This window comes from Sparus aurata, chromosome 15 (assembly GCF_900880675.1).
Source record: "Sparus aurata chromosome 15, fSpaAur1.1, whole genome shotgun sequence".
Classification (NCBI taxonomy): Eukaryota; Metazoa; Chordata; class Actinopteri; order Spariformes; family Sparidae; genus Sparus; species Sparus aurata.
This window is the reverse complement of record NC_044201.1, coordinates 24,221,767-24,236,609: the sequence shown is the minus strand read 5'-3', so window position 1 is coordinate 24,236,609 and position 14,843 is coordinate 24,221,767. Positions and strand designations below refer to the sequence as shown.

The following is a 14,843-nucleotide window of genomic DNA, read 5'->3' as shown; positions in this document are numbered from 1 at the left end:
AGACCTTGTCACTGCATTTTTACTTGACACATGATCACACTCAAGAAAAAGGCATGCAGCCTGTAATACACAGTACTGTTGCTTTGCTAGAATCAAGTCAGCACCTCTTCCAGGAAGACCAAGAAAGTGACATTCCTCTCCACCGTTGCTACCAGTGTTCCCTCGCTGGTGAAGAGCTGGAGGCCCCTGGGGGCCTGACTGGGGCACTTTTGTCGCCTGGGGCTGAACTGCAACATCGCTCCCTCGGTGCAGTTGTTTGACAAAGCCCTGCGATATCTGGAAGTCATTTAAAACACCACAAAAAGACAAATATGAGCACTACACAGGTGTGAAATCAAACAGAAAACACATGAACACTCACAAGAGATACAACTGTGGTTCTGTCTATTTTCAGCCCTGTATCAACAGCAGCCATCAGTTACAGATGAGTTCATTCGAGCTGATTTCAAACCTGATGTTATTTAAAGGCGCAGTATGTCGTTTTGGAGAAGGAAATAAAAATGAATGGTTTTAATATTCATAATATTAATGACGTGATAATACAAACAGAAATTTTTTTTTTTTTTCATGACTCAATAAACAAGATGTTCTAGGAGGAAAATAAGGTCTCCAGAACACTGGTGAAGCTATGAAGGTGGCAGGGTCCGCCACAAATAAACAAAGTTAAATAGTATGAAATAGTGTTTAAAAAAAAGAGAGTTTGTTTTCGTATTTTATTCAATCAAGATTAAAATAACTTCCCCAAAACTACATAGTGCCGCCTGAAACAGTATCAATGCCATAAAATGAATATTGTTAAATCTATGTCATAAAAAACTTTTTTCTAAAACTGTTGATTTGATGATTCAAATATCAATTCAAATATTAATTCAAAACTTGTAGCTACTTAAGAAGTTTATATTTGCTTGCTAACAATTGTTCAAGCTAATTTGACTGCAGCCTGTAGGTTTGGTAGGAGGCGTCTCCTGTGCAGTGGGCTGAATGTAGCTGGTAGTTCATTGATCATTATAGGAGTAATTATAATAAAGATCAGTCACACACAGACTTTTCTTTTTACCAGAAATTCTACAGTGTTTTAAAACTAGCCAAGCTACTCCACAGTCTTTAACAAGTATGTGGTACACATATCCCTGTTTGGGATTCACTGATATGCAGTATTTTAATATGTACATATATGTTTTTCATCAGTCCAACCTTTAAATAGTGCATAGTAGCACCGTCTGTTCTGTGTGAAAGCATCCACTTTCACACGGAATATTCAAATTCCTTCACAAAGGGCGGGTGAGTGATCTGGCCAAAAGATAATATCACAAACTATCTAATCACAATCACAGTCCATGATCTTTGTCTCTTAATGTTGAAATGCTCTGCTGAATACAGCCAGATACAGTTATGTGGTGATTTAACACGTAGATATCTGAAATCTGACTAGAAGCCAAAACTAGAAGAGGTCAATTTAAAGGGTTTAAAAATTCACTATGCGTTGAATTTGATATGCTTATCAATTGTATTTTATATCAAATCTTGACTTGGACATTAATTACTACCACCAGCTGTGAAATAAATGTAGTGAGGTAGAGGTGTAACTTTGCAGAAAATGGAAATCTTCACCTTAAAACTATCCTCAAGTAGCTTCAGTACTTGAGTTAATGAGCTGAGATACCTCCCACTGCAGCAGGGCAGCAGGTAATTTTATTTTCAGGAAGCTGAGCTACAGATTTAACAAAGGGTGTTTGTGCAGCCACTACTCCCTTCGCTCGTGTCAGTGCAGGATGAATGAGGTGTACCCGGTGGTGTTAAGGAAGCTGTCCCCCGTGATGCAGTCTCGAGATGTTGCTGAAGGAACAAACCAGAAAGCCGGAGTGCAACTCCCATCAATCCTCCTCTCGAACCCATAGTCGCTGTTTCAGTTGGAACAACAAGTAGAGAAGAGAGAGAAACACTTGGGGTGTTAACGAGATTATTTATCATTTATTGAAAATACGAAATAAAATTACTCGGCTCAAACAGAATCATTCACAATAGATGCATCCCTACTGTGAATAGAGGTTTTCTGGACTGGAGAAAAGTTTTTCGGTGCGCAGCAGCAGCAGCTCAGAGTATTTGAGATTTGATGTTTTATGGATCAAACAAGCACAAAAGGCATTGTGCATCTTTTTCACAAACTATAATTACACCTTGGCAAAGTCAAAGGGATCCGTCAGATTGCTTTCATCGTGATCAGGGAAACAGGAGCCAGAGGTGGGAAGCTTAATAAGGCTTTTAGTAATAAAGTGGCGTTAAGCTTGTTTAATATGGGAGTCAGCGCTGCTCATTCACCAGCAGTGAAATCGGGAAGATAAAGGAATGAGACACAGAGAAGTGAGTGAGCCATTTGTTATCTTCAATATGTAAATATATTCTAATTTCATATCTTCATTCTATAACCTGTTCTCATTGAATATACAGTATATAGTACACTTCATTACTGCACAACTTGTTTACATTACACCTAATAATTCTACTGCTGCTGTGCTCATGCCTACCACAGTGTTATAATCTATTTTATTTCATAGCCTCATGTATATTTTTTATTAAATTTGTATTCCGACATTTAGATTTATGTTGATTTATGTGAAAATATGCAGTGATGCACTTCTATCACACGTGACTGTGAGGACTGAGCTTCCATATTTTCATCAAAATGCTTTAAGGTCAGTTGTGTTGTGATGATGGAGCGTTAATGTTTTACAAAATTATTATGTTAAAGTTAACACAAACCCTAATTTAGGTTTTTGTTTTAAAGGAACAGTTCACCCAACTATGAGAATGTAGTCGTTATCCGTGGGTTAACTTGCGCAGTCCACAACACATCTCTTTCACTCTTCGACATTGCTTCACAGCAAAAATGCGCTGTAGCATTCTCCTAAACAAATAAAGTCGATTGAGACTTGTTTTGAAACATAACAAAACAAGGTGGGAAAAAAAAAATCTAAAATGGCTCCAAACAGCGTGTCTAGCAAAATCCTCTCTAGAAGCCCCGAGATGCTTAAATGAATTGAAACTTCACCGTAGCTGCTAAGCTAAAAGCGTAAGTACGCTCAACTGCAAACATGGTTTAGATAATGCATTGTCAATGTATTTCTGATGTTCAGACTTTGATTACACGGACAAGCTGTATGTCTGTAATAAAATATATATTTCATGTTTTAAAACAAGTCCCAAGCTACTTCAGTTGTGCACTATTACGTACAGTAGCATTCATGTAGCATTTATTTGCATTTATTTGACATTTATTTATCCTGTTAATCACTGTCAACTATTACATACTGCTTTATAATCAACATTATCTACACTGTAATTATAGAGTAGTACTAGGCACATATCTAACATCTCTATTTATAGTAGAAATTCTATTGTTTATGTAAATTCATATTCATTTATATAGTTGACACACATTATAGTTTAGTGGAGTTTAGCTTTATATTTCTATTCTACAGTAGAAGGAGAAACTATAACAGTTCCCCTCGGGGATCAATAAAGTATTTCTGAATCTGATTTAGGAGAACGCTGCAACACTGTGGACAATGAAACATTATCAAACTTTACATTGGCCTGATGATGAGTGGATAATATATAAGAGTTTTGTTTATGAAGCACGACCACAGAACATAGTTTATTGCACTGAACACCAGTTTGATGATTTATATGTGATTTCAGCATTTTGTAATATATATCGACAAAGAAAATTGGGGATATTGATTATAACCACAGTCTCAATATCAAAATTATTCATACCTGTTTTTAAATCACAGTTTTAACATCTCAGGTCACCAGAGAGGTAACCGAAGTAAGACTGAGAAGTTGTGAATTATAAAAGATAAGTCTTGTAGCACTCCGCTTGTTGTGCCTCAGTCTTGCTTCACAGACTGTGCCTCTGGAGATTGATAAAGTGTTGTGCATTGGATTTAATGAAGTGCACAGAGTAGCTGCAGAGCAGGGAACTCACCACTCAAAATCTGCCTCTGTGCAAGGGCAGGAGTCTGACATCTGGGAAATATACTGCTCTCTGGCCTTGACACATCGAACGTTTGCTTTCAGTTTTTGGTAGATTCTCTTCATCCCCATGATGCACACTTCTCCCTGTGATGAATAATGCATCATATACATTTCAGAGGTTCCCTTTTCCTTTCCTTTCATTTCTTCTTTTTTTTTTCCAACCGTCTTGCTTTTATTGTTTGACTGAATCAAAGCATTTCACTCGAGTTTAATCGACGACTGAATGGTGTCATCAACAGTGGAGTGGCGGCGGGATCCTCGTACCTCGTTGTGCAGCTGCCACGTCATGTAATCATCCGTTGTGCAGCGATGTTGGAAAATGGACCGGAAGTCGATTTTGACAAGTTGCCACTCAGATCGATGACTGAAATGACCAAAGATTCTGCACAAACAAGTCAGAAAAAAAAACGTGGTTAAAAAAACATTTGGCATAAGGGGCGGATTATAGAAAGAGAAAGCTGTTGTGTGAAAACCTTCACTGTGAGTAATTTTAATGCGCTGTCTTTAATCTGTGTTCCTCTGCGAGTTAAGAAACTCCTCTGCATCTGGGGCTTATGAAACCCTTTCAAAACCACATTAAATAAACTCAAGAACATTTATGTACACTTCTAAGTCTTCTTCAGGGTGATGCATAATCACCCAGTGCAGTAATTAGGAAGACTAGAAAACACATGAGCCCTTTTCTGCTTCCTTCAAATCTTACGTCATGATGAGGGTGTCCTCTCCGGGCTCCCCCAGCACCCCGTCAACATAGAGCGGAGAGGAGGTGAAGCTATATTTGTCCCAGTTTCTGCCCTCATCAAAACTCAGCCTGAGGGAGAGAACAATGGTTGGATCACAGACAGACCAGCCACAAATAGAGCTGCATTCAGTGAGTAAAGCCTCGGCAGGAAAGCTGTCTCACTCCTTGGTTTGAAGATTGAGTACAGGCCCTAAAAAGATGTGGCAACTCCTCGGAGAGCCTTACCAAATATGTCTAATTGGGAGAGGTGTGTGTCGGATGGCCACCAGAGATCCTCCTTGATTCAGGAAAAACACGCTGTACTCTTCCTGAAAAACCTGCAGACGAGACGAGCCAAAGAAAAACTCAAGTCTACGGTGACAGCAGAAAGAACGTGCATACTTGACGCCTACAAGCCAAACAAACCGAAACCTCAACGAGAATCTCAGCCGCAGCGAGCGTTGCACTCTTTGTTGATTTCCGCCGTCTTAAGCCGAGGGCAGAAATCTTTGGGTTTTATTTATTCTGCAGATCACAGATACGCATGTTGCGCACAAGGCTGAGTGTCAAAACTACAATTCTTCTATTTCTTCTGTGAGAGAAACTGAAAGATGGCATTGGAAGCCGAGTCGCATTCCTTGTTTTGTTCACCTGCTTCTCATTCTGATAATGCAGAGATAAAGTCGAGTTTTCTGTCGTACGTTAAAATTGAGGGGGAAATTTCCGGGATAAGAGAGAATATAAACGAGTTCTCCGGAAAGGAATGAGAAGTGGCACAAAACGTGCACACGGTTGTCGCACTGTACCTCTCTCCATGAGTTTCCAGCGTCAGATGTGATGAAAATACTGACGTTAGTGCTGGTCAGCTCAGGTCCGACCACACCTAGATTCAAAAAGGCAGTGAAGGAGCATTCAAACATGTTATTGTTATTCAAACATGGAACAGATGTGCAGGAAAGGTCGATTTCATTTCATTGTGCAAACTGTTGTTAGCTGGGAAAGACAGAAGTAAAGATCAGATTTGATTGGGAGCGCTGAGGGATGTGATTGAGGATAAACAGCAGTATGGACGTGCAAATCAAAGTGCAAATCAAATAATCTCCTCACCTGATGCTATTATAATTCCTGGGGCTGACTCTTTGCTGACAATGTTTCCCGAGGTGTAAGGATTCTCCGAGACGTGCAGGTGCAGATGTAACGAACAGTACGGCTGCGAAACACAAAAGGAGATTAGTCCGCCGAATCAGAATGTGAAAATGAAATATGAGGGTTTCGCAATAACTCCCCTGAATTAATTGTGAATCGATCATTATTTGACAGCTAATTATCTTGGAAAGTAATTTGAACATGGAAAACAAAAAAAAAAACGCACACTGATGTTATCCTGCACCATCGAGTCTCCGTACAACGAGACTGAAGAGGGGTAATTCGTGTTGGAAGTTCAATTCCAAAGTCCAGATTTATGCTCACTTATGTGTCAAAAACCCTCCAGAATTAATCTTGAGGCTACAGCTCCAGATTTAACAGACTGGGTGGATGCAGTGATAGATAAGACTTTATTGATCATTCATCAAGGGAATCCACTTGTTACAGCAGCTCAAGACTCTAAGCAGAGAGGAAAACAGTGACTCAGTGATGGATTGGAAGTGAAACAAGACAAAAACAAGACAGAAATAGAAGGATTAAGTAAAAAATAAAAAACATCCTCTGTTTAGATTTTCTTTTTATCGACTGGGTTTTTGTGTGTGTTATTTATTCTTTATTTTCCTTTATCATTATTTGTCTTTTCTACTTTCTACTCCGTCTCTTTTAGTATCATCGTCTCCTGTGATCAGGTGATATCATAAAGTCTTTTCCATGCTGCCACTGACTTTTCTTTAAAATCATCACAAACACGTTAACACTTTGTGCACTGTGCAATCTAGCAACCCGTTAAGACCTCGGGTGCCCATTAAGATAATGCATTCTTAAACCTAAAGCATCATATGAAAACACTTCCTTAAACTTGAGATAAAGTCTCAATATGAAAACACTCGAAAAGCTGAAGACTTTGGCTTTAATTGGAAGTTATTGCCTTTGTTGTAATGTTCATGAACAAATCACAACTCATTTCTTCAGTCACATGTCTTAAAAGTGACAATTTCATCGGAAACACTTAGATTGCATCAGGCTCTAAAGTCATGTCGCACCGAGTCTTAAAGATATGTACACACAAAAACGCTGCATCCGGGTTTATATAAATGTTTAAAACACACTACTGCATATTAATTACTGCACTTCACTGCATTACACTCACATCAATAGTTATGATTCAGTTATATAATACAGCACATTACATTATACTATGATCCTTAGTAAAGTATTACAGTATGCTTTATATCAACCATCTTAAATAAAAGGTTAATTAAACTTAAGTTAAAAGTTATTTGACTGTTAACAACCAATCACAAGTTTATAAACTATTCATTAAGCAATTGTTTCTTGTAAAGTTGTAACTGATTGTTCATAACACTTTGGTAAATGGTCAATAAACACTGTGGTTTATGTAATGAAAATCTTTTGGACGTTATCAATGTTCATAAACCTGTACAATTGCTTAATCAATTGTTTATAATGCATTTCATTATGTATAGTCAAATAACTATTAACTATAAATGTACTATTTACAAATGATGGTTATTATAAAGTGTTGCCTAAATATTAAAATATATATGTTACCACAAATACCATAGTGATGAAAATATAGAACAATCTTAATTTCCTTAATTAATTGAGGAGCTTTTTGTTCAAAAGTCTTTTGTTTTACCTTTAAAGTGTTTGATATGAATTGTACACAACTGCGACAGAAAGTTTAAAGGATGGTAAATAACATGAACGATATCTTCAGCTACTGACATATTCTGTTTATGTGATAAACAGTTGTTTGCACTCTAGGACCACAGCACAGCAGCATCCATCGTAGTATTTTTCTGAGCAAATAACGGGAATCCAAATAAGTGATTCTGTCTCCCGTCAGTGGCCCACTTACTTGTTCACAATAGACCTTATTTCCCTGGAGATCGGTTGTTGGAGCCTGTAGAAGACGCCAGTCTCTCCCCTTGTTGTATGTGATATAAGTTTTCACTTGGTTCTCAACAACTTTATTTGACAGGAACACCCCTTTAATCCCGGCAACCTGTGAACATGAAAGACGGAGAGCGGTAGAGGAAAAAAATAACAAAAAAGGGAGGAAAAAAACACAACCGTAAATTATTCAGGCTTAAGTAAAGCTGAGGGTCTCGTTCGGAGAGGAAGAGATGTCTGAAAGTGATAGTTTTTCTGACAGGGAACACTATTTTGGACCATCTGTAGGACTCTGCGGAATCAAAACAACATATGGCGCAGCCCTGAGATATTTCTCCTTCTTTGTATTTATGTGCAGACTCGCACGTGCAGCCATCAATTTCAGTTTCTCCTCCGTTCAGAGTGCACCGCTCTTTCATCAGAGACAGAGCGACCGTTTCATATAGTCTGCTGGTCAAGTCACAGTAAAATGAATATTACTCGGCATAAAATATGTGGAGGTCAGTGAGCAGGGAGAGTAACCAGCGCTGATGGCTATCTTAGGTGCGCGTTTGTAACAATGTGATGCTTTTACTGCTGGCTGCAGATGAGGATAATCCAGAGTGATGCATACATGTGCATTCACCGAAAACCTCATAGCACATCTGTCCACACAGATAACACATAAGCATGTTCAGGGATGGAGTTAGAACTAAAGCTGCTATTCTGCCTGCATTGTGACTAAGTGGCACTAATGTAAAGATGGTATGTTTCCTAAAGACTCAACCGACTCAATGTTTGTCATTTCTCTGGGACAGTGATGTCATATGAAAGCAGGCAGAAAGCAGATACGAGGAGGACACTCAGACGCTGCAGACCAACATGCAGTGTACCAACATCTGTTCCATTATGGCGAGGACATCCGGGACACAGCAGAAAAATCAAGATGAACTCAAACTCAAGTTTTAGCCTGTCTGCTGGTACTTAACTTGTCAGAGCCTGTTTAATTGTTCATGAAAGCCCCCAAAACTAAGAATTTAAATTTGCATGGTGCTCTTACTGTAGGTACAGATGGTGAACGGGGCCTTTTGATTTGCCCGTCCCCCACACAATCGCTCTAGATTCTACTCTTGGTATAAGAAATAAAACTTGAAAGTCAGGTGGATTGACTCTGAATTGCATGCGAGTGTGTGTGGACTGATGAATAAAGCTAAGAGGCATTCCAGTGTGCAGCAAGAATAAGTTACATCATTGATAAATCTGTTAGTAATTTTTCTTTTTGCTTAATGTTTCAGTGAAAAATCCCTTTACTTTCTGAGCTTTCACCCAGAGTTCTTTATATTTCATCTGCAACAATTAGTCACTGAATAGATTTTAAAATGGGAACTTTTTTATATAATCCATTAACCTTTTAAATCATTTATTGAGCACAACTCTAAGACAAATGGTGGTTTCTCAAATGTGACGCTTTCTTGCTCATCCTTGACTTCACATTACTTAACCTGAACAGTTTTTGGGTTCAGGACTGAAAACAAGCTGGTTAGAACAAACAAGAAATCCGACATTATCACCTTCTCTAGGAAAGTACATTTTCACCATTATGATTTTCCCATTTTATACACCAAATGACAAAAAAGTGTCATTAAACAAAGTGTTCGATTAAACTAAAAGGAAAATAGTCGTTAGTTTCTGCCCTTTTTCTTGTCCGGCCAACAGACGACGGAGACATTGTAGTCAGACGGACAATTTTTATTTACTGCAAATAGATCAGGAAAAAAACAGCAAATCCCTAAATGTAAGAACCCAAGGTCACATATGTTTGGTATTTGTGTCTGAATAATTATTGAAATGTTTGCTCAATTATCAAAATGATAGTTGCTGTCAATCAATTAGCTTCTAACTCCTGTGTGAAATCATTTAAGAGTAACTCAAGTACGCTCAGCATTGAAAACAAATACCAACTATGCAGGCAGGAGTGCAGAATTGCTGAGAAAGTTCATAATGGTGCACAAAGAACAAGGGATTTTATTTTTGTAACCTGCAGCGGTTACAAAACCAGGCCAGTGCTTCTTGTCGGTCCATTGTGCCTGAAAAACATGACTTCATGAACAAGGATTGTTAGGGAGGTTTGCAGTTCACACAGAGTTCAAGCACTCAGCCCTCTCTGGACAATGAGCATACGGATACACCGGGAGCCAATCAGCTACTTTGAGTGTACGATTAATACACTGGCTCATTTAGTTTGTCTGCTGTTTCACTCCAGAGAGATCATGGATATGCTTGGGCGTGTGCGTCAATGCAACGTTCTACATTTTGTTTCAAGTGGAATCTGCTGCGAACAGATTCGAGGCTGTCTTGGTTCGTAGTCTTTTGCCCACTTTGCCTTTTGTTCATTTAATCTTTAGCCGTGGTTTTCATGGCCGATATCTGTTAAATCCAATTAAAATCATTCTGATGCCAGCTTAACTGTTTACAAGGACACTAAATAAAATGATCCACATAAGTGTTGTGTTTACATGACCCAGGGCAGTTAATACAATAGAATACAACATTTGTATACGGGCAAAGTTGTTCTCCTCGCGTAATCTGATTTATAATAGGTGAAGAAAAATAAGAAGGTTTTTCCCCAACTTTTTTGAGAAAGTAAAACTTGATTAATTTATTGGCTGGACCCACATCGTGTCCTGTGAACAATATTTGTGCTTTTGGTTGTTTCAAGCCTTAAACAATCTTAAAGACCTCCAACAAAAACTAGCTCCGTTTTGCTACCGGCTACTTTCTGCCCCTCCATTAAGTGACATCACCCACCATTAGCCTCACAGCAGGGGGGAGAAACGATCTTAGTTAGCGTTCACATGGTCATTATGAACTAATATTTTTCTTCTAAACGGATTATCACAGGCTTACAACACCCCTCTCAATCTGATTAAAAGTTCATTCAGAACAGGCCAAATCGCATCACTTTCTTCACATGAAGGTGGTTACATGAGGCATCTTTAATCTGATTGTTAGCGGAACAAAGGGTCCACGTCCTGCTTGTATGTTTGTAGAAATCTGGACTGATGGTAGCAGCGTCTGTTATTCTTTTAATCTCGAAACGAATAAAAGAGTATAACCATAAACCACTTAATGCCACCCAAGTGTAAACCCTGTACAGCCTTCCAGCAAAGTACAAGAAAACTTTGAAGTGTCTCCCTAACCGATACACCGCAGTCATTACAAACTCCATAACCGTTGAGATTTATGAAGAGATCCGAACACTATCACAAGGATGCAGCGCTACTCCAGCAGCGCCGTTGATGCCTACCTCATAAAGGTCTATCATGATGTTGCCCTCCGGTCCTCCGCTGCTCACGACGCTCTCCAGCATCAGGGTGAAGAACAGCCCTCTGGACTCAGACATGTACAGGTTGTAGGAGTCATTCTGGTGCCAGTCCTGAATCGCTGCCACCACCTGGTTATCGTCTGTGCTGATGATCTGCAAGTCCTGAATACATGAAATCTATCAATGTCTCTGTGTAGAGCCACTAAGGTTTCGAGAAGTGATTTAAAGGCGTTCTCTCAACATAAAGTGTAAATCTGCATAGTCGTGTGCGCGTAGTATTCACAGAGCTCGAGCTGCAGGCGAGCGATTTGTCACTTCTTGACACGATTCAGTCAGGATCAGCAGCGATTAGACCTCGGGCGTTTCATGCGATGCACTTAAAATGAAGACAGGCTCCATTTAATTTTACTGAATCCCTTTATCCAGAGCAAGACGAGGTAGGGGATATGTGTCCTTCTCAAGGAAACAGACTGACTGGGTGTGTGTGAATGGATGAATGGATGGATGGACTGATCGAAACATCACTGTGGGCACTAAATCTCTCCTGTTGTTATGACACGGTCTCTCAAACCACTAAGCCGCCCTGCTGTGCTTTTGGTAAATGGGGTTCGGTGGCGCACACGGCTTTGTACAAATGCAAATGGCCCTCTGCTCCGCTTCAGAAAGTTCCGGGGGAACACTGACTGTGCAACTCCAGATACGGTTTTTAAGTAAATAACTGTTGATACAGACGGGAGGGCGGCTGATTAACTGCTACGCATGGGTCTTACGTAAACAACAGATCTGAAGATATAATCAGGCAGAACTGAGTTTCAGAAGGATAATAATGCGGGGTAAACATTTTAATGGATTTGTCAGCAAACATTACGACTAACTGGGAACAACCCCACTTAAATTAATTTGAAAGTGAGAGTGTTTCACGGTGAAAATTAACGCTGCGCTGCTGCTCGTTCCTCTGCAGGAGCTCCGCTCACTGAACATCCTCTCCAGCGGTCTTACCTTTGGCAGGGTGTACTTGGGAAGCTTCATTGGGTAGAAGGAATTTCTTTTATAGGACACATAATGGACTGACTGGCCACCTATTGGCACCTGGAAAAGCAATACAGTGCAATTTGCAGTTCATTACATTTCAGGTAAATATGCATAAAGTTCACTGCGCGCACTGTTTGCTGGCAGCACCTTTTAAACAATTTAAACCATCGTCAAATCTCTGCATTTCCGACTAATTAAGATGTCATGCGTTATTGCAGAGTAGAGTTTTAGCATAATACACAACAGTGTGATTTCCATCTCACGCCACCCTTTCCCAGGATAATGGCCCCTTTTTAGTTAATGAAAGACACGACTGTACATTAAGATGCGATCGAACGCACCGGTTTTACAGCTTTTAATTGTCTTTTAATGAAGCCAGACCTTGCAATCAAAAACCCACCTGGATGAAAACGTATTCATCCTGAACCACCAGGGAGTTGGGGATGATAAATCCAGGGAAAGGCTTGCCCTTGTTTCCATCAGAGCAATTCTGAAGTTTACAAGTTATGTACTGTGACCCTGTGGGTAAACAAGAAACAAGCGCTAAAAATACAACAAAGGGAGAATCAAACAACCTTCTATCGTCCATAGTCAAGGTTTAGCACTTCTTATGCTGATGGGACAAAGTGAGCCGAAGAAGCACAAATTTTGGAGGCCAATCCTTATTCTCACTAATAGATAAAGTAGAGAGAGCTGTCCCAGTGTGTTAGCATCAGCCAAATGAGGCAGTCTCCCCGGGGACAGGGCATTAACACACGAGGCCTTATGGAAGTGCTCCCCTTCTCCGCACCCCGGCCAAGAAAAGAGCCAAGTCACAGCCTGGCCCCTTGGAAAATGAATTAGCTTAATCGTATGAAGAGTCTCTATGCAGCCAATTCAGATGAGGACAAGAGTTTTAGTACAGACACCCAGTAAAGAAAAAAAAGGGGCTTTAATCTCTCTCCAGTATTTTAATTAAGGTTTAGAAATTACAACAAATGGTGCTAATTTGACGTGAAAACTGCTCTCATTAAATTTGGACTAATCTACTTTTCAGAGCTGCCAAGGTAACGTCATTCTACTCACGTCCATCAGAGACGCTGATCTCCAGGTGAATCATGCCCTGCTCTTTGTCTAAACCCAGTCTGGACCTGCAACATCAAGACAAAGCTTTAATGTGACATTGTGTGTACTATTGTCCACATTTAGGTCAGCGGCTCCCAACCTTTACAGCTTGGATCTGTTAAAAATGACCCCTCCTTTATCTTTATCTAAGATGATGGCTTCTATATAACATGCATTGTTCACTAGCTTCATCTTTTCAAACCTTAATGAATAAAAACATACATTTCTGATAAAACTTGTTTTATGTAGAGATCAGCCGTTACTGAAAATTAACACCCAGTAGTTAAATGCGAGCTGTAGCGGTTGCTTAGCTAACTGATTAAATGACTTAACGCCGCAGTTTGTCCGCAACAGCCCTAAAACATTAAAATGTCCTGGATTTCAACATTCACAATTAAACTATCAAAGTTTTAGCCACTATGAAACGAATAGTTATAACAGTTAACTTGTTTTCAGTGCAGACATAGACATTTTACATGTTCTGTACTACTCATTATTATCGAACAAAATATACAGATTTTGCAAAACATGTCTGATTTCATCACTGATTTTTCTGCATTTGTGCAGAGTAATCAATGTGTCATTGTCAAAGCTTTTACAAGCCTTGAAAACCTTTTAACGGCAGACGTTTTGACTTGTCAACGCAGGAAAAGCACAGGTTTGACCAATAACGTTGGCAATGGCTCTATTCTATTACGTTTCCCAGTCAGTGAGTGAGCACACACAATACCAGAGCCCTGGAACCATCTCACCTTAATGGAATGCAGCCATCAGTAATGCTATAAATTCCACCTGTGCTTTTCCCGTCATCAAAAGTGTCAAGCTCTCTACCATAAATCAGGCATCGCTCCTTCCTTTCTGAGGGGCCCGCCATTAGAAAACTCTGCCTTCATGGCAACCATGATGTGTGTGACAGGGTGTATCGAGGTGTGCTCGGCAGGTGCGCTATGTAGTTTGTTTTCAGCTGCCATCATGGTAGCGCTCTGATTAGCTCTATATATAGCTCGAGTCATTTGTGTTGCCTACTTGCGTGGAATATGTTTCTGGCTTGAGGATCCTGGTTTGGGGGATGTATATGAGTACATGTGCACACCTGCCATGAAAAATCTGAGAGTAAAAGTATATGACCTATATGACATTTGCAGTAGATGTTTAGAAATAAGTGACTCACCAGCTGAATAGTCAGATTAGCATAGTTCAGCTTATTCTAAGCTGCATACCGGCTGCATACAGTAGGTGCCCTGAAAAATGTTACCTTTGACAGTTATTTTACTTTATTTCATAGAATCATTCCTGAAGTTTTAACTAGCTTAACTAGGCTACGGATATATTACCAAACTTAGAAATGGATTTATGAACGGTAAAAGAAGCAGAGAAAAGACACAGTGATTATTTTTGTGTCCGAGTATTATAGATTTTTCTGTTCCATTTCTATTTTCTATCCTCCAGTAACCCCTTCTGATTTATCCCGGGACGCCGTGTTTTGACACCTGAGCTGGGAACCACTGACTGAGGTTATGCAGAGTGACTACTGGCCCACATATATCAGACTTGGCAGCATTTGTCTTGTTATTTCCATTT

The 14,843-nt window shown here is 39.7% G+C and overlaps 1 protein-coding gene across 6 annotated transcripts in view; it reads right to left on the bottom strand.

Annotated features, from left to right (window-relative positions):
- Nucleotides 1–14,843, bottom strand: part of LOC115596465 (VPS10 domain-containing receptor SorCS1-like) — a 138,371-nt gene that overhangs the window by 18,929 nt on the left and 104,599 nt on the right. For all 6 annotated transcript variants that reach the window (XM_030441612.1, XM_030441613.1, XM_030441614.1 and 3 more), the window contains 13 exons: nucleotides 13,224–13,288; nucleotides 12,559–12,677; nucleotides 12,126–12,215; nucleotides 11,109–11,288; nucleotides 7,788–7,934; nucleotides 5,867–5,969; nucleotides 5,566–5,642; nucleotides 5,006–5,097; nucleotides 4,742–4,849; nucleotides 4,303–4,420; nucleotides 3,989–4,122; nucleotides 1,788–1,901; nucleotides 105–276 (listed from right to left, as the gene is read on the bottom strand). In XM_030441612.1, the coding sequence (XP_030297472.1) occupies nucleotides 105–276; nucleotides 1,788–1,901; nucleotides 3,989–4,122; nucleotides 4,303–4,420; nucleotides 4,742–4,849; nucleotides 5,006–5,097; nucleotides 5,566–5,642; nucleotides 5,867–5,969; nucleotides 7,788–7,934; nucleotides 11,109–11,288; nucleotides 12,126–12,215; nucleotides 12,559–12,677; nucleotides 13,224–13,288 (1,519 nt within the window). The remainder of the gene's footprint in view (nucleotides 1–104; nucleotides 277–1,787; nucleotides 1,902–3,988; nucleotides 4,123–4,302; nucleotides 4,421–4,741; nucleotides 4,850–5,005; nucleotides 5,098–5,565; nucleotides 5,643–5,866; nucleotides 5,970–7,787; nucleotides 7,935–11,108; nucleotides 11,289–12,125; nucleotides 12,216–12,558; nucleotides 12,678–13,223; nucleotides 13,289–14,843) is intronic.